The sequence below is a fragment of the Chiloscyllium plagiosum genome, unplaced genomic scaffold (genome assembly GCF_037043375.1).
Source record: "Chiloscyllium plagiosum isolate Xiang-an unplaced genomic scaffold, Cpla_swu_hap1 HiC_scaffold_53X, whole genome shotgun sequence".
Classification (NCBI taxonomy): Eukaryota; Metazoa; Chordata; class Chondrichthyes; order Orectolobiformes; family Hemiscylliidae; genus Chiloscyllium; species Chiloscyllium plagiosum.
In genome coordinates this window covers 15,529,751-15,556,322 of record NW_028270191.1, presented here as the reverse complement: position 1 = coordinate 15,556,322, position 26,572 = coordinate 15,529,751, and the positions used below count along the sequence as shown (strand labels likewise).

Sequence of the window (26,572 nt, the reverse complement as noted above, 5' to 3'; positions counted from 1 at the left end):
TAGATTGTTCAGTCTATCAAGTCTACCCCGCTATTCAACTAAATTTGATTTTCTAGCTCAATGCCATTTTCTCACACTACCTCTGCATCCCTTCATGTCATTAGTTTCCAGAAACCTATTGATTTCTGTCTTGAACATGTTCAGTGATTGAACTTCCACGGTCTCCTGGAACAGAGAATCCCAAAGATTCAACACCCTCTGAGTAAAGTCATTCCTCTTCATCTCAATCTCAGGAAAAAGTGTGAGCTTTTAAGACTATGTCCATGGTTCTAGAGTTACCAGCCAGTGGAAACATCTTACCTACATCCACCCTGCCATGTCCTGGAAGAATTTTTTTAAGTTTCAATGAGATCACCTCTCATTGTTTGAAACTCCAGGGAATACAGATCCAGTTTCCTCAATCTCTGCTCATAAGAAAATGCTGCCCTCCAAGGGACTAATCTGGTGAACATGTGATGAATTCTCTCTATGGCAAGTGTATTCTTCCTTCGGACACCAAAACTGTACACAGTACTGTCTCACCACGGCTCTACACAAATGCAGCAAGACAACTTTATTTTTGTCCTCAAATCCCCTTGAACTGACTGCGAGCAGACTATTTGCTCTCCAAACTGTTTGCTACATCTGCATGCCAGCTTTCGTGACTATGAATAAGGACACCCAAGTCCCTTTGGTCATGCATATTCCCTAACTTCTCATCATTTAAGAAATATGCTGTCTTTTTGTTTTTTTTTCTATCAAAGTGGATAACTTTATTCCATCTGCCATGTTTTTGCCCATTTATACAGCCTGTCTAAGTCATTTTGAAGTCTCCATGCAGCCTTCTCACAACTTGCATTCCATTCCCACCGAGTTTGATGTTACCTGCAAATGTGGAAATATTACAATTGATTCCCACAGCCAAGTCCTTTTGTAAATTGTGAACAGCTGAGGATCTAGTTCTGACTTTTGTGGTACCTCACGAGTAGTCTGCCATCCTAAAAATTATCCATTTATCCCTACTCTCTGTCTGTTGATCAATTCTCAACCCATACTAGCATAATCTCCCCAATCCTTGTGCTGTCGTATTGTTTACTTAGCCTCTGTGAGACTGTATCAAAAGCTTCCTGAAAATCCAAATGTACCACATCCACTGGTTTTCCCTTATCTATGCTAAAACTAAGATCCTCAAAAAAGAATTGTCTGTTAAACATGACTTCCCTATCATAAATCCATGTTAACTCTACTCAATGTTTGCATTTTTGTTTAATTGTTTAGTTATCACATCATTTCTAAAATAGCTTGATGTCATCAGCAGGAAAATGTTATAATTCAACTGGTTTGTAGCTAACCATTCTCCCTCTTCTTCCATTCTTAAATAGTGGCATTATATTAGCTACCTTCCAATCAGTAGAAAGTTTCCCAGAATATATAGAATTTCAAAAGATAGCCACCAATGCACCCACTATCTCTAAACTACTTCCTTCAATATTTTGGGATGAAGCTCATCTGGTCCAAGAAATTGATCAACTCTCGATCCAGCTCATTTTTCAAATTGAATATGATCATGAATGGTCATCACAAAGTGTATGTGAAAAGAATGTCTCCTCTTGTGGGTCTGTCCACATCTAGGGGGTACTGTTTGAAAATTGGGGTTTTGCTCTTTTAGGACAGACGAGGAGAAATATTTACTCTTGGGGTTATGAGATATTGGAACTCCCTGCCTCAGAAGGTGGTGGAGGTGGGTCATTTTTAAGACACAAGCTGGTCGATTCCCTTGTCTAACAAGAATCTAAGGTTAATATAGATAGTTTCTGTTCTGAATTCCAACTTCCCATCTGAATAGCAATGAAGTTATTAAATGGCACAGCAGGCTTGAAGGGACAAAAAGTCTACATCTGCTATCTTGTATGTTCACGAGACAAAAGTCTCCCTTTTTATATAAGCTGGCTTGTAATAAACGCTACTGTTTTGGCCTTGGAGAGGCAGAGAGATATCTGACATGTCTGATGTTTCAATTTAACACCCATTTTCCATTGAAATTTTCAGTATTTCGAATACACATCTCGGTCTGAAATCCGCCACAACATCGGGAAGCAACTGTGTCTTCATGCTGTGTACGGCCCAGTTCGATTAGAGCTATGTAAATACAAAGGAAAGGATACAAGAGTGCCAGGAGAGGAACGCTGGGAAATTTTACACGTAAGTGTTGCATATAGATGGGAAGAGTGTTCTGTGGGAGCGGGTGAGAGTTTGGCTACTCTGCCTTTGCTTTTACTCGTGATCATTCTTAATGCAATTCTTGATTGAGAGTTTTGGTATCCACTACTGATCCTTTACTCATCCAAATCTTTGCAAACAAACCTGTACCTGGAATCTACTGACTAAAATACAGAATGGGGAGATGGGTTTACTTTTCTTTCTGTAGCCCAAAAGTAGCAAGATTGATTGTACTGTCTTCCTCTGGCACCTGGGATTAATATCTGTTAACTTGCCACATACAGAGAATCAAACCTAGGGCTTTCCCAACTGGTTTTGCTGTTCACTGAATAAAACCTACAGACCCATCAAAGAACTTGAAATGGATTGCACCTGAAATAAGGGAAACTTGTAAACATTAACCAAATAGCCAAGGGATCTTGTAGCTTATAGCAGCATCCCAATTAACTCAGAGTGCAGCATGACATGTCTGAACTGGCTGATTTTTAAAAATCAGTTTTTTTTTTGACTTAGTAGCCATTTCTGTAACTAATCTTTCTCTATTGATAGTTGCTCTCTTAACCTTCTCTTACTCCTTTAAACTACAAATGTATTGACCTGTGTCTTCGCTAGATTGATTAGCGAGACTCGCTCAATAGGTTCTGACTCAAGTTTATTCTTTTCCAGAGTCCAGAACTATAGAATTCTTTATCATTCTCTATTTCCCATTGTCCTGTGATCCTTAGGATTTTGAAAGCTAAGCATGACGCTGCTGAACCTCAACTACTTAGGTTCCCTTCCCATCGTATTGTATTTTTCAGCTTTGATCGTGTCCTGTTTTGCAGGTCTTGATCAATAACCTTGCTTCTCATTTATAAAACAAAGTGTGTTGATTTTGGACAGGAAAGAGATGGGGAGATTACATTTTATTGTATTAACAGATCATCTTGTCATACAACATAGAACAGTACAGCATAGGAATAGCCCTTCGGCCCACGATGACGCCAAATGAAACTAATCCCTTCTGCGTGCCCTCCGTCCAGAGCCCTCCATTCCTTGCATATTCATGTGCTTATCTAAGAGTCCCATAAATGCCCTTGTCAAGTCTGCTGACACCACTATGCCTGGCAGTGGGTTCCAGACACCTACCACTCTGCTTGTTTTTTAAAAAAAAAACTTGCCTCTCATGTCTCACTTGAACTCTCCTTCTGCAACCCCCACCCCCTTAAATACATTGCCCCTAGTTTTAGACATTTCACCTCTGGGAAAAAGATTTGAACCGTCAACCCTATTAATGCATCTCATAATTTTATAGACTTCTATCAAGTCTCCCCTCAGCCTCCAATGCTCAAGAGAAAACAGCCTGAATTTTTGCAAATTGTCTGCTACCCTCCAGCAGTACTTAATTGGCTGTAGTGTGCTTTGGGACACCCTGAGCTCTATAAAGGTGTTATATAAATGCCATAGTTCTTGCATTTGATCTCTGTCTCTGCACTAGGAAAGGGCAAGATCAGCCAGATTTATTCTGTTTGTACCCAGTAATTGACTTGCTGTGATCTTGATTTTTTTTTAAATTTCCTCTGCCCAAACTCCTGTCCACCATGGCATAATATTGAACAGAATGCTCAGACTCACTCATTGTCTGTGATTATACCTCACAAATGAGCATTGAAATGATGCAGGGCAAATTGTAAGCACATGTCCCAGGAAATGAGGAGAGTGAATTTCGGTGAAAATAGATGGGAGAAACCTTCGAATTCCAAATAAAGAGATGTAGTAACCTGATGTGAGTTGAATCACTCTGGTATGTTATCTATAAGAAGAAGGGCTTATGCCCGAAACGTCGATTCTCCTGTTCCCTGGATGCTGCCTGACCTGCTGCGCTTTTCCAGCAACACATTTTCAGCTATGTTATCTATAGTCTGATAGACCACCCCCTTAGTGTATCATCCTTTATTCATATCCAGACCTGTGACATTGAAAATATTAATTTTAAAATACTACATATTCTGGACTTGACATTGTATTGCCAGATTCATTGGCTTATAAGCAATAAGCTTTATATAAAGGCGATAGCAAATCCCCAAACTGGGGAGACAGGTGGGGGTGAAGCACAGGTTATTAACTTGTACTTTTTTTTTCCCAGGACAACCTAAAAAATTCTGCCACAAATCAGTGCTTGACTGCATCAGGACAGAACCCAACCATGGCCTCGTGCAACTCTGCAGACCCGTATCAGCAGTGGTCTTTTATCTAGCCAGAGGGAGGAGCTGCTCCAAGGAAGCATCAGAATTGGATTAAAAGTGGACAACATTGAAGTGGCCTGATTTAAAAGCCAGCCTTTCACCATTGAACCTTTTCGTGACTGTGGATTTTGCCTCTAAGCATGGAGAGCAAAGAAATCTCGTGGATTGTGGATTTCCACAATATTTTTTCTGTGTCCCATTTGCTCTGGAATTGAAGTTATCCCCTTCTAATTATTTTATATATTTAATGTTATCTTACCCCACCTCCCCATCATTGAATATTCCACATTTAAAAATGAATATGATTTGCACTGAGAAAGAGAATACATTTGTTTTTAGGAACCTCTGCATGTTCCAGAAGATTTATGTGTCAGATTTAGGTGGATTTGGATTAGATTCAATTTACAGGTATATCAATTCAGCACTGTGACCCAAAGCAAGGCAGTAACAAAATGTGATACCATCTTATGCATTTCATGCATTATGCAGCAGGAAGTAAATGGGAATGAATTGTGCTGTCGTTTACTTCCTGTTAATGGAAGAAAGGGAGTGGGGAGATTGTTGTCTGAACTAGTGTTTTGATATTTTCTTTGTCCAAATGTGGCTGAGAATTCCTGTTGAAATTCCTCAAATTTTGGGTTGGGAAACAAATCATTTCAAATTTGATGACATTCGCTTTGATAGTCTCCACCATTCCATGCAGTCTAGCATCTCAACAAATTCCTTAAACACCATGAAACCCTAGGTGCAGCACCAGAAATACAATTATATGGGATTCCTGTTGCAAGCTGTTAATTAAGCCGGTAATTGGGAAACAGACAAGGCAGTTCTCTGAATGGTAAATGCTCAACCTAAGCCAGGCTGTCAAAATGACAAATGCAAGGAAGGGATTTTTCAACAGAGAAAAAAAAAATGGGAGGACAAGTCTATTCAGAAAATCTGCAATAATGTTATTGCATGTTGGAACATAGTACTTACTGAAAAGTTTGGGCTTGGATCTTGGTCCAGTCTCTCTATCCTTGGTTTAGAATGATACACTTTCTCAATTGAAACAGTGCTGAATTTAAAACCAGTTCGGCTGAAAAGGTTGTGGATTCAACCCTGCCATCTACTTTGACAGTACAGCACTCATTCAATAGGATTGTTTCTTTGGATGAGATGTTGAACTATAACTCCATCTGCTCCCATGGTACATAAATGCAGGTTTGTTAACTCAGTTTGGAGTTTAACTATGATGAGTCATCAATGTCTTAATATAAGTTATTGTATATTTTGGCACACCATGTATCAGGGCTCTAGTCAGAGATGGCAAGAGATAGTTGTTTTCCTATGAAGTTATAAACCCCCTCTCAACTATTCACCAGGGAAAGATGTAGATAGGAAAGACATTTCTCCTGAAGGTAGTGGGATGGTAAAGTGTGTTACCTCAAAGTTAACATTTTAAATAAGAGAAGGGTACGTGGGCTGGAGACAGCACAAGGATCATGTTGAAATGGACCAGAAAAAAAACCACTGAAGCTCCTTGAATCATTCAAGTGAGACTTTTCCAGCAGAAATCTGGGGACAAATGTGTTCTGGTTTTTGATATTCTTCAATTAGTACAAATTACGAATCTCCAAAAGAATATTGTATCAAATGGGAAACTAATATTAAAGGGAAAGTGTAACCCTAATCAATGGTTGAGTCATTCCTATTCCAAGCTCTGCAAATGTGAAGCTTCCTCTGGTACTGGCACTGGTAATGTTGCTGGTGTGGAAATTCGCCTGTAGATCACTGCTGCCCTTAAACTATGCAAGCTGCATTATTGTTATTCCGAAGTACTATATTCCTTCCTGAAGGGAGATTCCATCCTGGAGGGAGCTTTCTTAGTCCAGTACCTTTTCCATTGTGTAGTTAACCTAAAATGCTTGTAACACACAATTGTAGCCCATGTTTACATCACCACATCAGGAAGATTAAACTGATGCACCTGTGCCTTGTTCTCACCAAACTGTAGGATGTGTGTTTCCCGCACTGTTTGGATTCACTTGCTGAGTCAGTGAACAGTTCCAGGTTTGCAGCTCATTAGTATGGAATTAGCTGGTTCCAGTTGAGATGGCAATGGAGCACTACAATTGAGTTGAATGTCTCTGAGTTGAAATAGTTGGCTGCAATTCCCTCTTCTAATTCTTACAAAGTGATATGCAGAATCAGGATTAACACTGAAATGGTCTGCTAACACTCACCATGCAGGCTTAGGCATTATTCCCACTTAGATAACAGTGAGGCTGGTGCCTGTGGAACCATGTCAGCAAGGAAAACCCACAGAAGGACAGAAGAAGAAATTGACAAGGGAAAATTAAAATCAAAAGTGTGCATTTAAAATTTCTGCTCAGTGACAATGGAGTAACCAACAAATGAGCAGAATGGAGCATGAGCAATTGCTGTTGCAATTGGGTTTGGATTTGTGCTTAAGTGAAGTTGACATTGTACCATGAATATAACCCAGGTGTGAAGAAGCTATCACATTAAATCATAGTAGGTATATTACAAACAGTGGCTTGTTTGTAAGCTGCAATACTGCTCTGGACTGTCCAGCCATTCGATCACTGAGCAGAGTTCTGGAATTGTCAAAACTGTTCTATCTGCGGGAGAAAGCATCTGAACCAACTTTACGGGTAAACATGGACACTTTTTTTTTCCCCTTTAGGTAGAATGCACACAGCTGCATTTCTAGAGATGAGCGCGATCAGAAAAAGTGGAATCTGTATATGAGAGTTGTATAACTTGTGTTAATTTAAATGCTTACAAACCAATTTGCACATTGTTCGATATGTATGTGTGTATTAACAGCACAGTTGAAAAGGGTTTCAGGTCATTTTGGCTAATCTAAATCCCTAAACAATTGCTTCACAGAGGTAGCCGTGCTGAGCCCACTGAACTGCATGAGGCTATTTTGACTGTGGGTTAGTGATTTCCTAATTTAATGTTTCATATTTTAATTGAAATGAAAACTATATTTTTCTAATCTTTTTAGAATATTGACTTGTAAAATGCTCTGATTTGTGATTGCACTTCTGCAAATGTGGAATTGAAATCCCACTGGTAAGCAAGCACCAAAGAACCTCTATCTTCTCCTCACAACATCATTCTGATAATAAATCATGGGGGTGATCATCCTGTACTACAGTGAGCCTAAACTTGCTCTTCCCAGATAAATTTATAATTTAGCCAACAAGGCTGCAAACAATTCAACATTCATCTGCCTAATGGGTTGTTGTTATTCTGTTTTGGACTTTGAGCTTGTTTCATACAACATAATTGTAACTGGTGTTAGGTGCCAGTTGTATTCATTACTAGAGACTGACTTAGAAACTAGAATGATCTCCAAAGGGTAGAATGTTGCTATTGCAATCTTCACCTCTCCTCTTCCCCAACTACTATCATCACTATGCTGATTTTCAATTGAATACTGATTTTTATTTTTGAAAATTGACTTTCAGGGTGTTATAATAATTTTTAAATGTGATGTCTAATTCTGAAGAACTTCACCCTCAATGTTTGTAGATCTGAAGGCTGCTATGTTGTGTACGTGTTTCCTATTGTATGTCTGTTATACAGACTACTATCTGCAGCAAGGCTAGACTGTTCTTTCAGAAATGCAGGGAATCTGGTAAAATAATTGGAAAATTGAGTAACTACCAGTGAATATTGCCAGTGCAACTTGCTGTGTTAAGAAATCCCTCTTTAAAGATGCAGGGTTACTCCCTGTTAGCTCAGTGAATAAGTACACCTTCCTCTGCACTACTAAGTCATGAAGGTCAGGGAAGGCTTAAGTTCATTTCCATCTTGTGCTTCATTAGCTGAGCAACAGCCAGGGTACTATGATCAGTTTTGATGGGGAAAAGGAGGGAAAATTAGTCAGGATGCCTGATGTTCTGACAAATACTTACTGCTTGTAACATCAAAAATAGATACTGTGGTCATACACCACATTGTGGCTAGTGGGACCTTGCTGTGTGCATTTCCTAAATTCCAACAATAGTCCAAAGTAAAAAAAAATTTAATTGACAGTAAAGCATGTTGCAATGCCCTGACACCGTGAAAGATGCTACATTGAAGAGAACAAAAGGTACTTGGTCCAGAGCAAGTATGCCCATTGGCATCCATTGATCCAAATTCCAGACAAAAAAACTGAAATCACTACAGATGCTGGAAATCTGAAACAAAAAGCGTTCTGAAGGGTCACTGGATACGAAACGTTAACTCTAATTTCTCTCTACAGCTGCTGCCAGACCTGCTGAGATTCTCCAGCAATTTCTGTTTTTTTTCGATGCTGGAATTTGGATCAGTTATTAATGAGCTAAGGGGAAAAAACTGGATGAAGAAGTCACACTGAGCTGGCACTGAACTTTCCCTAAAGGCTTCTTTACTAGCAGTTGAAACTCTTTCTAATAAATGCTGTTTCCTACTATCCAGCACCTCTGAATATTGTTTTTGTCTTATCTAATTTTGAACAAAACTTACTGTATAATAAAATCAATGTTCTAATTGTGGGAGTGTTGTTGATTATTCCCTTTTCTTAATCTATTAGTTTGATACAAATGGTGCAATGACTCTCACAGATGTGCTTAAATGTGGAGCAAAATAAGTACTTGAGAGCTTCCTGGCCTCTTCCAAAGCCAAAAGTGTTTTGCTATCAAACCTGCTCTTGCTGAGGAATAAATACATTAGGGCAAAGTGAGTTGAGGAACAGGCACCGTCTAACAACTTGTAGCTAGTCTTTGGGATAATTTGGGGAAAGGGAATAGATTATTGCATACGTTGGATATAGAATGTCCTGGTGGAGCTCATCAGATGATATAGTATGTAAATACTGCATATCATCCAGAAGATTACACATTTGATCACCTATCTATGCTAATCTTAATGGGTGTGATTGGATGCTACATGTTTTTGTACAGAGGAACATCGATTATCTGAATATCAATTATCTGAATTTTGGATTATCCGAAGGAGATCTCGAGGTCCCGGTAGAAACATTACATCAAAGACATGTTTCCAACACTGATCGTGTCTTTTGTTTACAGTGATTAAAAGTGAACTCTGCTTACTGAAATGTTACTGAGAACAGTCCTGGACATCGATGGGAGCCCAGACGCCGTCTCCAAGTGACTGACCTCCCACGCTCTCACTCTCACTCTCTCTCTCCACCCACACACTTTCCCTGGAGTTCAACACAGGGGTGTACCCTAAACCTCCCTTCCCCAGATAATCTCTCCAACATTGTCCTGTACAGGGTAAAGGTAAAACCTGTCAAAAAGTTGCAGTAAAACTTTGTGTGCGCACTATTTGGAGACTCTTTCCGACCGCCCCCCCCCCCCCAAAAAAAAGGCAGCAGCAGTCTTACTGTTGATGTCTGGTCCGGCTGCCCTGGTGCGGGAGGGGGAGTGATCAGGGGTGGAGAGCTGCGCACGGTGTGCTGCTGTCTCATCTCCTGGACAGGGAGCGGGCCTAACAGAAAACTGAGCCCCCAGAGGAAAGGCATTGAATCAGTTAACCAAATAATCAATTATCCGAATGAAATAGGGCCTGCCCATTTCGTTCAGATAATTGAGGTTCCTCTGTATTAGGTTACTGAAGGGGTTAAAAAAATCAATAAGATTCCTCTTCTGAGTGTTATTCTGTAACTGTTGCCACAAAGCTGACGGGTGTCAAACAAATACCGGATTGGTCTCTGACACAATGTACTCAGCAACCTGCTCTCACACTCACTGTCTGGCCTCACCATGAAGTATCACTTGGTGAGCTCCTAGGATGCAGCAGGTGCTGTAGAACTGTACCCCAGCAAGATATGGCACTTTAACAAGGCGCGAACAGCATCTCCCATGAGTTTTCCTTCAACATTAGTCAAAACAGATGGAAATTATAGAAAAAGGGCCATGTGTAATCTACATGGTGTTCCTAGGTCATTTTTTTAAACCTACAGTCTGTTCCTGCAGTTGTTCTGTAAATTGCGGATCTTATGGCTATGTTGACCTACACACAGATGCTCATCAGATAATAAAATCTTTATTTGACTTTTAAAGTGTTAAAGCACTGTTTACAACTTGTGTGCTTTGCCAATTTCTTCTCTGAGTTGTATCCCTAGCTTTGTTTTTCCTTTTGAATTCCATGTGAGGCACTCATTGTGAAGCTCATTGGAAAAAACAACCTCAAAACCTTGCTGATTTAGCTTAGCTGCCTCTAATATCCAATACATATGACTCTTTTCCTATAAAATACAGGAATGAATAGTATGGATATCAGAGCATGGACACAAACAAGTTATAGGTTTGTGCATTATGTTTCATAGAATTCCTAACCGTGCGGAAACAGGAAATCTGGCCCAACAAGTCCACACTGACCCTCTGAAGAGTATCCCAACCAGACCTGTTCACCTAGTCTACACATCTCTGAACACTATGGGCAATTTAGCATGGCCAATTCACCTAACGCGCATCTTTGGATTGTGGGAGGAAACCGGAGCACCCCAGAGGAAACCCACACAGACACAGGGAGAACATACAAACTCCACACAGATAGTCACCCGAAGCTGGAATTGAAGCCGGGTCCCTGGTGCTGTGAGACAGCAGTGCTAATCACTGAACCACCGTGCCATCCTGAATTACTCCATTGAATGTGAATAGAATGAAGAACTCTTCTCAGGCTGTAATACAACGAGATCATTGACGGAAGTTAAAACACTTTTTGCAGGCATTTTCAGGGTTTCTCCATTATCACAAATACCCTGTCATGCGTGTCATTTGAAATAACAACAAAACGCTGGAAAAGCTTAGCGGGTGTCATAGTATACGTGAAAGAGAGAGCAAGAGAGTGTGATAACGCTTTTTAAGGCCCATGGGAGCCACTAATTAATCTCCCTCTGGAGCTCTTTGTGTCTGAGTTCCTTTGATAACAGGCAATGGTCTGCCTAGCCAGAACTCATCACCTAAGTCCTTTATAGAGCAGACCCAGGGATGAGTCGGCAGAACTCTGTTCTGGGCTGGAACTAGCCTATGCATGCCACAAGTAGTCGCTCTATTTTGATGTTCAACAATAAATGCTGTTCCTTTCCAGTCGGGTTTCCTGAGTTATTACAGAGAAACACTTGATGTTTCAAGATCAGTGTTCATCAAAATAGAGGAAATGTTTAAAAAAAAACAGGTTTTGAGTAAACAAAGTGAGGAAGGAGAATAAGCAAAAGGGAAGGCCTGTGAAAGGTGAAAGGCAGGAGTGAGTAAATGACAAAAAAAAAGTGCAAGGAAAAATGAAATGCCAATATTGCAAATTATGAAACAAAAGTTGGATTTACAAGAGATGTGAATAAAAAAGCTCAATCAACAATTACCATTAGGGAAAAAATGAGAATGGTCATTATGAGTTAAAGTTGTTGAACTACAGAAGGCTGTAACGTGTCCAACTGAAAGATGACGTGCTGTTCCTTAGGCTTCATTAGATTACTGCAGGATGTTAAGGAGAGACAGTGCAATATTTCTCCTTCCTTGAGGTAGTGAAGAAGGGCAAATAATTAGGCAATTTGGCCTTGGAGAGTTATATGTCCCATTCTTTCCACATCAACAATTAGATGCCAGGTGAGCAGGTCCATTTGGGACATTTAACTCCTCCAATAGTTAAGACCCTTTAGTAGTCAATTTGTGGCCTTTCAAGAGCCTCCACTTGGCACCAGCTCAACTACCAGGTTTCCTGGCAATTGGGACAGGGAGGGGTAGGCAAGGGGGTGGCTACTTAAAGTCATCACCCTGCCCTTGCCTCCAAACTGTTTGCCCCCAACCCAAAAAAAATTCTCCTCTCCCAATGAACTTTACCTTGCAAGACCTGAAAGAAAAATATCTAGCTTCTCACTGTTGGATATCCTCAAGTGACCCCTTGGAAACTAAGCCTCGAGCAATCATCTCTAGAACTAAGATGTTGCCAGCTTCTGACAACTTCTGATAAGGCAGAACATCAATATCAAGACCCAAATCTCACTAATTATCTCATGACTAGGTGATTGGAGCTCAATTTGGGGAGCTTTCTGTCACCACTGAACGTCTCCACCTCCAAACCTGGGTGCTGGTGTATTGAATCTCAACAAGCAAGTTCAGCAAAGCAGAGTGGAGAGTGAAAATAACAGGCAACCGGAAGCTTGACTCGTGATTTAAACCAAGATGTTCTACAAAGTGATCATCCAATCTCTATTTGGTCTCCTCAATGTGGAGAGACTTCATTGTGACTACCGGTGTACTAAATTGAAAGTACGAGTAAATCATTCCATCTGAAAGCAGTGTCTAGAGACTTGGACAGTGGGAAGGGAGAAAGAGGAAAGGTAGGTGTTGCAGCTTGTGCATTTTAATGGGTAGATGGTACTGGAAGGGGAGAGCCATTAAGAATGAAGAAGAATGGCCGAGGTCGCCATGTAGGGAATGGTCTCTGGAATGCTGAAAGGGAATACAAGGATGTGTTTGGTAGCGATGTCAAGTTGAGGCGGCAGAGTATGATCTGTTGAATGTGGAGGCTGGTCGGGTGAAAATAAGGACAAGGGGAATTTTGTTGTGATTCTGAGAAGGAGAGGAAAGAGTTAAGAGCAGAAGAGTATAAAATGGAACAAATGTGATTGAAGATGAGATGGTGGGTAGAGGAAAAGAATAGTGATATTGTCAGAACACCTGTGACAGACAAAGAAACAGACAGAGTGAAATAGAACCCTTGCAGGCAACAGGTGGGAGAAGGTAGAGTCAACATAGTTGTAGGAGATAATGGATATTGGTTGATAGGCTACTAACGAAAATGGAACTAGAGGGTGAAGGAACAACAAAGTCTGAGGTGGACCATTGAAAGGGTGGAAATTAAAAGTAAAGCTAATTAAATCTTGCAGTCTGGGGTAACAGTTTGAAATGGTGCCAATACAATCATCAATGTACTCGAAAAGGAGGGATCTTGTTATTTGGAGATTTTATTTAATCAATCTGCTCAGAGATGCTATGACACACCTCTGCAGCAGGTGGGATTTGAATCCAGGCCTTTTGATCCAAAGGTAAGGACATTGCCACTGCACCACAAGAGCCCTTTCCCTTATTAATTGTATTGTATGTTAGCAGTGTTAATAGCTCCTTGCTTTATTGCTCATTTCAGTTGCTCTCATTTTTTAAAATGCTGTATTCATTTCACAGTTTAGCAAGCTAAACAACATGATTCTATTTGCAATTTGCATCAACTAAAAAATTGCAATTAACAGGGAAACTATGTACACATTATCAGAAAGAAGGAACTTCCAATTGTATAGCACTGTTTACGTCCTGTGGACAAAAATGCCAATTTGCGCATGAGAACCCCTCAGAACAGAAATAAGATAATTGACCAGATTGTCTGTTTTTAGTGATATTGGTTGCAAGATAAATGTTACTCAGAAAATTGGGACAATGATCCAATTTATTTGAAATGATGCCATCTAAAAAGGCACAGAGGAGTTTACATCCAAAAGGTAGCACCTGTGAAAGGACTGCACTCCCTCAATATTGCACTGGACTGTTGGCTTAGACTATATATTCAACTCCTCAAGTGTGCCTTGTAAGGGATAAAAATGCTACCACAAAACCATGGCTGACCCGCTAATTGGGTCACGTTAATCAGAATAGCAGCACTGTAATGACTTCAATGGCCCTGAGGAAGGGAAAGTCATCTAGGCATCATTCCCCATCCCATCATCCCACTCCCCTGTATTATCCAGTACTGGGTGGAAGGTCTGGACAAAATTGTAATGCACCCTGCATCAAATAGTTTATGCCATTAGGTGTACAGATTCACATGTAAATAACAGCCACCTGAACAATGTACAAGATGGTGACAGGCAGCTTTAAACTTGTACCCAAGCAAGAAGTGCTAGGGGAGATAAAATAAATTATTAATTTATTTGTTGTTTGAATTGAAATCAGCTGGAATCCTTCACATATTAACAGTGATATTACAAAAACTAATGATGCATATTACAAATGTATCTCACTACAGTCACTACCTTTCCCACAATTAATAGATTAATTGACACACTACTGCCAATTCTTTAGATTAGAAAACAGTATTAAAGCGAAGGCACAGTGCGAGATCAGTCGCTGCACACAGCCAGCAGAGCTACCAAAATGTTGAGATTGGTAATCTTGGTGAGCCTTGCCTTGCTTGGTGAGTAGAAACATTTGCATCTTACAGTATAACTGATGTTGAGTAACATTAATTTGGTCAACATGGGCCGAAATTGGTTCAGTGTGATTGAGATTCCTCAGCTTCATTTTATATGAACTTTACAATCACTTCTATGTTCACATTGAGGACATGGAGGTTTTCTTTCCACTTCAGAGAATATCCTATGAAGTAACTCCAAGAGAAGGTATTGTATAGATCACTTCCCTGCTATGCAGGGATATAGCTGGTCCAGTCAGACCAAAAGATTGTATTTTCTCTCATTATCTAATAGAGAAAACCTTTTGGGAATAATGATCTGAAGCACCCCTCCTCAGACATGAGCACATGATGCACACTGTCATTACAGTGGAATAGTTGGGGGAATACTTTATTGCCAAAGTTGCCCATCTTTCAGATGAGTTGTTAAACCGAGGCCCTTTCGGGTGGAGATTTAAAGATCCACTCCACTATTGGAAACTGAGAAGGGAGATTTTCCAGAGTCCTGACCAACATTTATTCTTCAACCAACATAGCTAAAGCATAGATGAATTGGATTGTTATCTCAACGCTGTTTGTGGGAATGTGTTATGCACACATTAGCTGTCATATTTACCTACAAATTAACAGTGACTACATTTCAGAAGTACAGTATTTCATTTGCTGTGAGGTGTTTTTGAACATCCTGAGGGTGTGAAAGGCATGATTTAAATACAAGTTTTGACTTTTTATCAAATGGGGAAATAATGCACACCAGAACAGCTGTCAACAGTTAAGTGACTCAACTGTGCATGTGTCCCACCTGAAGGCAGTGAAGCGTACTCAAGACCAATATTACCATATCCTATATTTTAGTGTTATTCCTGAAATACTCATTGTCGAGCACATAACTACATATTCCACTGTCTCATTATTCAGTTGCATAAAAATTTAAACTCCACTGAGCAATGACTGACTCTCAAGAATATAATCCATCCTTAGTCACTGTATGAGTGACATACACTTTAGATGAAGTGGCAAGATTTGACACATGCACAACAGATTTATTCATAAAATGGTGTTTTAATTTTATAATGTAGGGCAGTGCTTTGAAACGCCACGTATCATTGGAGGAGTTGAATCTCAGCCCAATGCTTGGCCATGGCAGGTATGAAATGTTTACTGTTTTTTTTCTTTCTGCAATAATGACATTTAACAACTAATAATTTAACAATATCTGCACTGTATGATTCTCTGAATTACTTGATTTAGAAGAGGAAGCCAATTCTGTCAGACAAATAGGAATCTGTGTGTCACAAGCTTATATCAATTAAAGAACTATTTCTTATATTTTTATGAAATAATTTTCAGATCTTTTTAAGTATTTTCTCAATGAACATGAAAGAAATATTTCAAAATTAAATGTGCTAGACTAATAATCCATTTTTTTTTAAACAGGTTTCACTTCAAGGCTTATCTAGTTACTGGTATCATACATGCGGAGGCAGTCTGGTTCATCCCAGATGGGTGATGACTGCCGGTCACTGTGTAGACATGTAATTATTTTAATTCTCATTTCACTCTTTGACTCTTACAAGTGTTGTAGCTTATAGCCTGCCCCACATCATTTGTGAATCCTACTGCAACATTTACAAACTCCCTGCCGTCCTTTTGAGGCCTATTTCCTTTCTCTTTTCTATAACTCTGTTCTGTCACCTTTACTTCATATTCTTTCTCCTTCCTGAGCATTTGCTGTATCTATCTTTTACCAAAAGTCTAATGGAATTTTATTGGAACTCAAACAAGATTTGTAATGTCTTTTTAGGGCTTTGTGGACCTTACTTATTGTTTTCTCTCTTCAGACTGAATCTGTCCATTAGAAACATTTTAAATTTGCACAGATGATAGGCGGCTGTATAAAATAAATGAAAGGGAGTTGCATGAATCTTCATTGCTTAAAGCCTGGAATGGTATAAGGTGCGTTATCTAGCTCAAGAGTTGCCCAAGGACATACCCAATGTCCTTGTGATATCATGGAAATACACTAAGCATAGGGAAGCTATTTCCCCACGAAGAGCAAAGATCAGTGAGCCAGTCAACCCTGGGTCACTTTATTGCATCTCTGGGTACACAGATCTGACAAAACCCTGAAAGAAAATTGTCAATCCACTCATTCACATAGCCAATTACTCAGAAAATAATTTGATGCAAAGAATAACCGAACAGTAGTTATCACTAGGTATGCTTTGCTTGCCTTCCCATCACCTTGGTGGGGCTCATGGAGTCACAGAGTCATACAGCATGGAAACAGACCCTTCAGTCCAACTAGTCCACACTGACCATGTTCCCAAATCGTCCCACTTGCCTGTGTTGAGCCCATATCCGTCCAAACCTTTCCTATTCATGTACTTATCGAAATGTCTTTTCAACATTGTAACTGTACCTGCATCCACCACTTCCTCTGGCAGTTCATTCCACACTTGAACCACTCTCTGTGTTTATAATGCTGTCCATCATGTCCTTTTTAAAACTTTCTCCTCTCACCTTAAAAAGATTTCCCTTAGTTTTGAAGTCCTCCACCCTAGGGAAAAGACCCTTACTACTTACCTTATCATGTCCCTCATGATTTTATAAATTTCTATAAAGTCACCCCTCAACTTACTCCGCTCTAGTGAAAAAGGTCCCAGCCTATCCAACCTATTTTTATAACTCAAACCCTCCATTCCCAGCAACATCCTGGTAAATCATTTCTAAACCCCCTCCAATTTAATAATATCCTTCCAATAGCAGGGTCATATTTCTTTCATGCGCTCTGATTTTACAAGATGGAAAATATCAATCATTGTGTACTGTATCTGCTTAGTCTTTTATATTATTGTCCTTTGTGCAAATCTCATTTTTTTTTTGTCTTTGTTTATCATGATGAAGATCTCAAAATTATTTGGAAATGTATGGCCACTAACCAAGGGGTTCCAGTTTGTGATGCTAAACAAATCAGTTTTGAGTGAGTTAGAATCTCACCCTTCATTGTGATCCATTTTAAAATAATACAGTCAATTTCTTTTGTTCATAAACAGGCCAGGTTTGGTATACCGTGTTGCATTGGGTGACCACAACATTTATGAGACAGAAGGCCCTGAACAGTACATATTAGTTGATAAAGTTGTGCTGAATAAGAAGTGGACTGGAGACCTTTCTGTTGGGTAAGTACAACATAAGGCAAATTATTTATCTTTGAGCAATGGAATAATATTTAAAATGTCTCATGGAGACTGAAGATATACAATAGTTCTGCTTCGGAATTAGGAAATGCCTCCTCATTAATCTGATAATTTAAGTCACAAGTGAAGTGTAGTCAATAGCCATAGGTATCCATCTTGTTGTGCAGTTATATCAAAAATAATATAGGTGGACACAGCTTTGTTCAATCTGAAGCAGAATAAAGGCAGTTAAGTATAATATCAGGCCACAAACAAGATCATCACAACAGAGTAATTGTGCATTTTACTCCAGTTACATATGCTGATCTTAAAAAGGAAATGATTGACACAACAAAAAGCTCAGCATTCTTGGTTTACTTTATAGAGCACCTAATGGCGTGTTTCATTAGCTAGATAATGAGATATGTCAAATTCTGTAATTAATTAAAACACTGAAAAACTATTTTATGCCATGTAGACATGACATTGCAATGGTTCGCCTTGCTGAAGAGGCAATTCTCAATGACAAAGTCCAGCTTGCATTACTGCCACAAAAGGGAGAGATTCTGCCAAATGACTACCTGTGCTTTGCCACTGGATGGGGTTACAAATTTAGTAAGTGCTTTTGGATTTATGCTTGAATATTATTCTATTATAGAAATTATAAGGAGATAATTTATCTTTCATTTGTATTGGAGATTGGCTCTTTAAATTGAGCTAATTGTGTTAGCTCGCTGGCAAAACATGAGCTTCATAAAAATGCTCAATTGAAGAAAAGCAACAGTATTTTGCCTGGATAAAATTCTTAAATTTATTACTCATCTGGGAATTGGAAAGAAACAAGAAAACAAAGCAAACAGGATCTTATTTTTAACATACTTCGTGTTGAACCAAAGTTGAGCAAAAGATTAAAATAAATAATTGCCAGTTGCTGCAATAGATTTCTACTTTCTCCTTTCCTCCCTATGACTTTGCATCAAAATTAACCCTGGTTATAAGGGTCATAAATAAAATGATATTGAGGCAATGTTGATCATTTCACATCACAAAACTGCCCTATTTCAGACTAACCAACATTCACAGGTCATCAATATGATCCAGAAATTCAGATGCAGATCCAGCAGCTGAACCCCAGCAAATGCCCGTTGATCTGTTTGTTGAATCAACACCAAGAGGTTGCAGGTTCAGGCAAGGGAGCTTAGGATAATGTATGAAGCTCAGAGAAAACAAGAATGACAAATTCAGAGTGAGATGATCAGAGAAAAATATAGACTAAACCAAGATAAATTGAAAAGAGGAAACATAGGATTCATTGGATGTTTTTTCTCTGATATAGATGGTGGGGAAGTTAGTTCTACTCTTCAGCAGGTTCCCATTCGGATTGTGGACTACAAAACCTGTTCCAGACCTGACCTTTGGGGCTACTATGTCAATGACATCATGGTGTGTGCAGGCGGAGATGGTTTCGTCTCAGGCTGTCAGGTAATGGTGTCGGATGTTTTCCTTCCACAGGACAAAATAGTAATCTATAACAGTTGATATTAAGGTATACAGCCTTTTATAGACAATGCCAGAGGAAACTGCAGTAAATGTGAAATAAATGCTTGATCAGTACAACTGACTCACAGAACCCAGAGCTATATTGTCAGCTGGTTATGAGAATGCAATGGGGAAAACAGTAGTGAAAATGTCAACCAGCATTTTTGGATTTCCGATCATCATTCATTCACAAATCACAAATAAAAGTTGTAAGGAGATGATATGGTGAAATTAATCTGTAGGCTGGCCGTTCACACCAAGAACCTGGATTTGAATCCAGCCCTGATCTACATGGAAAAGTTCTTCTTTCTGTGTGCCTGTTATAAAAGTGTAAATGAGAAAGACATTTGGGTGGTCTGAACTAAATGACCTGTCTCACTCAGACTACTGTGACAAACAAATGTTCAGTAGTACTCTTGTGGCTATTTTGAAGTTTATTGAAAGGCACATTAAGATAATTCAGGAATCTGGTTTTAACAACACCCATATCTACCAATCTAAAACACGAGACAAAAAAACTGACACACTTCAAAATAAGGAGAAAGTGAGGACTGCAGATGCTGGAGATCATAGTCAAAAGGTGTGGTGCTAGAAAAGCACAGCAGGTCAGACAACATCCAAGGAGCAGGAGAGTTGACATTTCGGGCATAAGCTCTTAATGGCGGGGGGAGAGGGGGAGACAAGGGGACTGAGATAAATGGGAGGAAGGGGTGGGGCTGGGGGAAAGGTAGCTGGGAAGGCAATATGTAGATGAAGATGTGATAGATCGGAGCAGAGGCTGGAGCAGATAGGTGGGAAGGAAGATGGACAGGTAGGACAGTTCAAGAGGGCGGTGCCGAGTTGGAGAGTTGGATCTGGAATAAGGTGGGGGGAGGGGAGATGAGGAAACTGGTGAAATCGACATTGATGCCCTGGGGTTCAAGGCTCCCAAGGCAGAAGATGAGATGTTTCTCCTCCAGGCATTGGATGGCTTGGATTTGGTTGTGGAGGAGGCCCAGGACTTGCATGTCCTTGGAGGAGTGGAAGGGGGAGTTGAAGTGGTCGGCCACAAGGCGGTGGGGCTGTTGGGTGCGTGTGTCCCGGAAATGTTCCCTGAACCATTCCGCAAGTTGGCGTCCTGTCGCCCCAATGTAGAGGAGACCACATCGGGAGCAACAGACACAGTAGATAAAACTACTGATAGCTCATAAACAGCTCTGAATATAGACCCCTGTGACCAATGCTAGTGCTTTACTGAAATTGGATTAATTAAACGTCATTCTGCTGCACAGGATTTGGTCATTTCCCAATATTTTCAGAATCACTTTATGAAATTTGATTTGCCTTTTGCAGAAAACCAAAACCTAATGTAGGCATCTCTGACAGATGAAAAGTTCAAATGAGGGTGCAGTGGAACATGAACTTGCAATGTAAACAGCAGGTATAAATGCAAGGTTCACTTGTATGTATTGGAGGGTGTGATGGGGGAGCCATTAGTATACAAAAAAGGACTGTTTGGAATGACAGACCTGGAAATTTCTGATGGGAAATGTGAGAACTGAAGATGGAGATTTATTTCCTTGGCTCTTCCTGATAAATACTATATTTTAAAATATTTCTTTGGCGCATTTTCCAGCATTTTAAAGACTCTATAGTTCTGCTATTGCAGCCAAAAAATGGTGAATTCAGTATACTAGATCCCACAGTGAGTCCAGCAATAATGCAATTTAAATTGAAAAAAGATGTGCTACAATATTTTCAGAAATGCACAGTAAAGGCATTCTAGGACCACCTGGGGTGTGACACAACAGACAACCTGAGCTGAATTTTCTATAGGCAAAAGCTAGGCGCAGGGAGTCTCTATCTCTATTGCCTATCAACACTGGAGCACAAGTAGGCCATTCAGCCCAGTGATGTCACCACAAAGATGTGGCTGCATGGGGATCAGGACTGGCAACTAAATATCTGACGATACACGTCCTATTGAAGAAACAGGCAGCGGGGTGCAGTTGCCTTGTTTATAAGATATGAAATTAAAATCAATAGCAAAAAATGATAAAGAGTTGGAAGGCATAGAATCTGTGTGGGTAGGGTTGAGGAATCGCAAAGGAAAAAAGACCCTGATGGGAAGTTATGAGGAAGGGTCAGTCAACCCGAAATATTAGCTCCGATTTCTCTCCACAGATGCTGCCAGATCAGCTGAGCTTTTCCAGCAATTTCTGTTTTTGTTTCTGATTTACAGCATCCACAGTTCTTTTGGTTTTTAGACTCTGATGGGAGTTGTGCACAGGCCTCCTAACTGTAGTCAGGATGTAGGGCAGAAAATCAATCAGGAAATAGTAAAGACATGTGAGAAAGGTACTGTTACAATAATCATAAGGGACTTCAATATTTCGGTGGACTGAGAATATCAGTTTGGTCGTGGATCCCAAGAAAAAGAATGTATATGAGATGGTTTTCTGGAGCAGCTTGTGGTAGAGCCCATTAGGGAACAGGCAATTCTGGATTGGTAATGTGTAATGTGGCAGACTTGATTAGGGAGCTAAAGGTGAAGGAACCCCTTGGGGGCAGTGACCATGATATGTTGGAATTCACCCTGCAATTTGAGAGGAAGAAATTGTAATCAGATGCAATGACTACAAGGGCATGAGGGAGCACTGGCCAGAGTTGATTTGAAGGGGAACCTCACCGGAAAGACAGTGGAACTCATTGTTGCAGAAGGCTGTGGAGGCCAAGTCATTGAGTGATAGGTTCTTTTTTCTTAATCCAATAATGGGATGAGGGTGTCACTGGCTAGGCTATCCCTAATTGCCCAGAGGGCAGTTAAGAGTCATCTGCTGTGGGAGCCAAATTTTTTTCCCAACAATCAATAATGGTTTCACGGTCATCATTAATTCAGATTTTTATTGAATTCAAATTCCACCATCTGCCAAGGCAGGAATTTAACCAAACATTACCTGAGTCTCTGGATTAACAGTCCAGTAAAAATACCACTAGGCCATTGTCTCTTGATTAGTAAGTGGATTAAAGTTTATGGGGAGAAGGAAGGAGAATGGGGTTGAGAAACATATCCGCCATGATCAAATGCTGGAGCAGACTCCATGTGCTGAATGGCCTAATTCTCTCCTAGAGATTATGGTCTTACGGTCATCGAGTCTGCTCTGCCATTCAATGAAGTCATGTCTGATCTGATAATCCTCAATTTCACTTTCCTATCTTTTCCATATAACCCTTGATTCCCTTAATGAATAAACATCTGTCTATCTCATCCTGAATATCCTTAACAGGAGTTAGAGACAGATGTGTGAAGAAGTGTTTTGCCTGAAACGCTGACTTCTCCACCTCCTGATGCTGCCTGACTTGCTGTGTTCTTCCAGCCTCCTGTTTGTCTACTTTGAATGTAATGATCCAGCCTCAACAGCCCTCTGTGGTAAAGAATTCCACAGATTCACTACTCTCTGAGAGAAGAAATTCCTTCTCATCTCCCTACTCTATGGACCTCTAGAGTTTCTCATATGTATATTGTGATAAAAGTAAAAGCTACATAAGATTCTAGGAGCTTTGGGGCTCACACATATTCCTCTTGCCAGGATAAAGACTGCAACGGCACTCTGGAACTCTGAGAGTCTATGTGACTGAAACTAAATCCTACTCATCAATCTTAGGAAAGGAGAGCTTGGTACTGTTCTCCTTGCTAATCTGCAATAACCTCCCCTCTCCCAACCATCCCCACTGCCTCTGTAGTGCAGAAGTCAAACACTGACAGTGGTATCTGATGCAATGTCTTCTGGAATGTACATTTTATATGACTGTCTCACAATTTGCATCATTTTCTCCAGTATTTTTGCATTAGTCCCTCCAGTATACAAGTTTGTTGCATATCCTTGCTTGATTTGATTTTATAATTTTCAGTATCTAGTACTCTGTATATATACAGTTCAATTAACATGCATAATTTCTATGGTGGGTGATGGTAGATTATCCCATCTAAAGAATTGAAGCACTTGCATACCTTTGGGTAACAGACTTCAACGCACGTTAACACAGGTGCTGTCCACACAGAATTGCCAAATAGGCAAGCACAAAATTTACACAGCTGCATAAATACTATACGGTGTGCAGTGATATTTCTGCTGCATTCAAGGGGATGGCCTTGGGGCAATGACTCGCAGGCATGTTATGTGTCGGTAAGCGCTAATATGTAGCCTAAATAAATAAAAGCTCTCAGTGTGAATTGCTGATGGTGGCCTGTTGGGAAACTTGCTGCACATTTTTTTTAAAAACAACTGTCGCTAACTCTGCCTTGCTCAAAAAGCTGGTTCAACTGTTCAACTGTTAAAATACTGGGACAATGGTTCCTTTGCCAATACTTGTTTGATGCATCAAATGGCTTGAGATACAGTGCAAGAATCATCTGGTCGCATTGCTGCTCATACGCACAAGCTCCATATAACTATAAATACAAAAATATATTTTTGGAATACTCAGGCGCTATCTGAGCACAACAAAAACGGTATATTAAGCACTGAGCAAAAGCGGATAAACAAACAGAAGCCTGCACATCCTGACTAATGCTAATCTGTATTGTTGCTAAACCTGAACTCAACAATGAAAACAAACAATGCTGAAAATACTCAGTAGGTGGCAACATCTATTGCGAGAGAAACATTTCAGGGCTGTAACTCTGTCTGAATATCATCATTGTAAAGATCATTGACCTGAAAAGTTAACACTGTTGCATTCTCCACAGATTGAGGGAGTAGTTCAAGAGAAGCTTCTCTCAGGAAATGAAATGGGCAGGATACAACTTCTGTCCGGATAAATTACACATACCATGTGGATTCGATGATTCATTGACTCAAGCTGTACCATGCTTTCTCTCCCTATATTTGAACAGCGAGAATAGAATTTAGAAGAATAGAATGGCAACGGAATTTCTCTTCTTTCTCACACAGGGAGATTCTGGTGGTCCTCTGAACTGTGAGAAAGATGGGAAGTTCTATGTTCATGGAGTGACCAGCTTCATCTATGCAGGAGGATGCAGGTTCTACATGAAACCAACAGTCTGGACCCGTGTCTCAGCTGAGATAGATTGGATCAATGAGGTGAGTTAAGATTTTTAATTCTTGTAATAATATATCAACATACAACAATACTCTCTAAATATATAGATTTGCTTTAAAAATTATCCAATTGAGATTTAAGTCACCAATATCTATCACTATTCAGTTAAAATCAGTCGATTCTTTTTTATCTCCATTACACTTTAAAACTATTTGGACCACACAGCAATGCTAGGCAGGAGTGAATTAGCAAACCCAGACAATTTTCTGGAGGCTAGACTCACTTCAATGGACCACTATCTCGAACAGTTCAACAATGGGGAGCACTTAATAGTGTGCAGTCCTAATGACAGTGCCTGCCACATTACTATTTATAAAAAAGCTTACGGTCACACAGAGATCAATAAACAGCCAGAGTGGGGATACAAGAAAGAGTGTTAAGGCCAGGGCAATGGGCTAATTTACAAATGGGCTGTAGTAGTAGGGAACCATAATGGATGGTATTCTGATAATGAGATCAAATGGGTAAAATCAGCATAATTTAAACTTATTTCATGAATTTCTAAAAGTCACATAAAATTTATAGGTTAGAGACTGTTTCCAAAAGTGAAGCAGGCCTGATAATTCAAAACTGACAAGTCAGAAGCAAATGGGTAGAGGGCCTGCAGAAATTGTATTTAAATTAATCACATTGCACATATCATTAAAGCCAATGTGAGGCAAAGTTATGAGTGGCAGTCAATTTAATCAAACACAGTTGAAAGGACAAAGGTTGCAGAAACAATGAACATGTCTTTAATAATCACGTAAATCATGTTTTATTTTTCAGGTCATCACTAAAGGTTGATCATTGAAGGGCAGTTATTCATATCTGAGATCTGGAGCTTTGCTATATGTATCAATAAATTTCCATCAATAAAGTACATTTAAATCAAAATGCTTCTCAAAATGAATGTTTTTTCTGGCTTATTCTGTGGACTAGTTGCAACAGGTGTGGGTGGGATTATCGGGCTTCAGATGTTGTGCTGCACTGTGCTGACATTATGCAATCTTAATTTAAGTTCTATATACAGTTGTTCTGTACTCTTGGCACATAGCACATGGTATGCCTGAAACATGCATGGGTAGGGGTTGCAGGCTATTCAGCAACAGCTCTTAAAAGACTGCTGATCTTTAAAAGGGAACTGGCTGCAAATTTAAAACATGGCAAAAGCAAAGCACAAAGGCAGTACAATACTATTCAAAAATGGTGCTTTATAAGTACTAATTATAAGGACAAATCTTTTTGGTGAAAAAAGATATTCTCAGTCAAGAATCCTGCCAGGGTAGTCTGGATGAAGATCACTAAGTGAGTCACTGCTATCTGAACTGTGGCCCAACACAAGGTAGTATTTGGTATATGCAAGGCTGCCAAAGTTTGCTGACAATTTGCAAAGAAAAAATAATTGTCTTCCAAGCATGTTAATAAAATTTCACTGTAAGCATCACCAAGAAAATTCTCATTTCTAACATCTTAAGAGCTTAATCGGCAAAAGATGTGCTGAGCCTACATCCTGAAAGTCAGTGTGGGCGTCTCACCACTTTTTCGGGCAGCACACAAGACACCCACAAACTCTAAAGATTCCACTCACAAGAAAGTGTTGCCTCTGAACACTTGGGTCACACACACATTATGTTTCCTTGATTTAAGAATATCAACTATTTGAGTTTTTTGTGAAGATTTGTAGCTCAGGTTGAGGTTCAGGTTGTAAGTTTGCTTGCTGAGCCAAAAGATTTGTTCTCAGATGTTTCGTCACCATGCTAGGTAACATCATCAGTGAGCCTTTGTTGAAGTGCTGGTGTACTGTCCCGCTTTCTATTTATGTATCTGGTCTGTTGTGGTGGGTGATATCACTTCCAGTTCTTTTTCTGAGATTTTGGTAAATGGGGTCCAAATCATTGTGTTTATTGATGGTGTTCCAGTTTGAATGCCAGGCCTCTAGGAATTCCCATGCATGTCTTTGTTTAGCCTGTCCCAGGATGGATGTATTGTCCCAGTCGAACTGGTGTCCCTCATTGTCTGTGTGTAAGGATACTAGTGATAGTTGATCATGTCTTTTGATGACTAGTTGGTACTTGTATATGCTGGTGACTAGTTTCCTGCTAGTCTCTCCAATGTAATGTTTGATGCAGTCCTGTGGGGTATTTTGTACTTGAC

At 39.8% G+C, this 26,572-nt stretch overlaps 2 protein-coding genes across 7 annotated transcripts in view; both read left to right on the top strand.

Moving 5' to 3' along the window:
* LOC122543355 (polypeptide N-acetylgalactosaminyltransferase 6-like) overlaps positions 1-8,959 on the top strand; it is an 88,317-nt gene extending 79,358 nt beyond the window's left edge. For all 6 annotated transcript variants that reach the window (XM_043681954.2, XM_043681950.2, XM_043681948.2 and 3 more), the window contains 2 exons: positions 2,029-2,181; positions 4,325-8,959. In XM_043681954.2, coding sequence (XP_043537889.1) covers positions 2,029-2,181; positions 4,325-4,435 — 264 coding nt within the window. In that variant the 3' untranslated portion in view covers positions 4,436-8,959. The remainder of the gene's footprint in view (positions 1-2,028; positions 2,182-4,324) is intronic.
* A 5,573-nt stretch (positions 8,960-14,532) lies between these two features.
* Positions 14,533-25,312, top strand: LOC122543357 (elastase-1-like). The gene is made up of 8 exons (XM_043681959.2): positions 14,533-14,618; positions 15,695-15,762; positions 16,053-16,150; positions 17,672-17,797; positions 18,273-18,409; positions 19,131-19,276; positions 24,268-24,417; positions 25,205-25,312. Exons 1-8 carry the CDS (start codon positions 14,579-14,581, stop codon positions 25,220-25,222), a joined length of 783 nt encoding a protein of 260 aa, XP_043537894.1. The 5' UTR covers positions 14,533-14,578; the 3' UTR covers positions 25,223-25,312.
* The last annotated feature ends 1,260 nt before the right edge of the window (positions 25,313-26,572 follow it).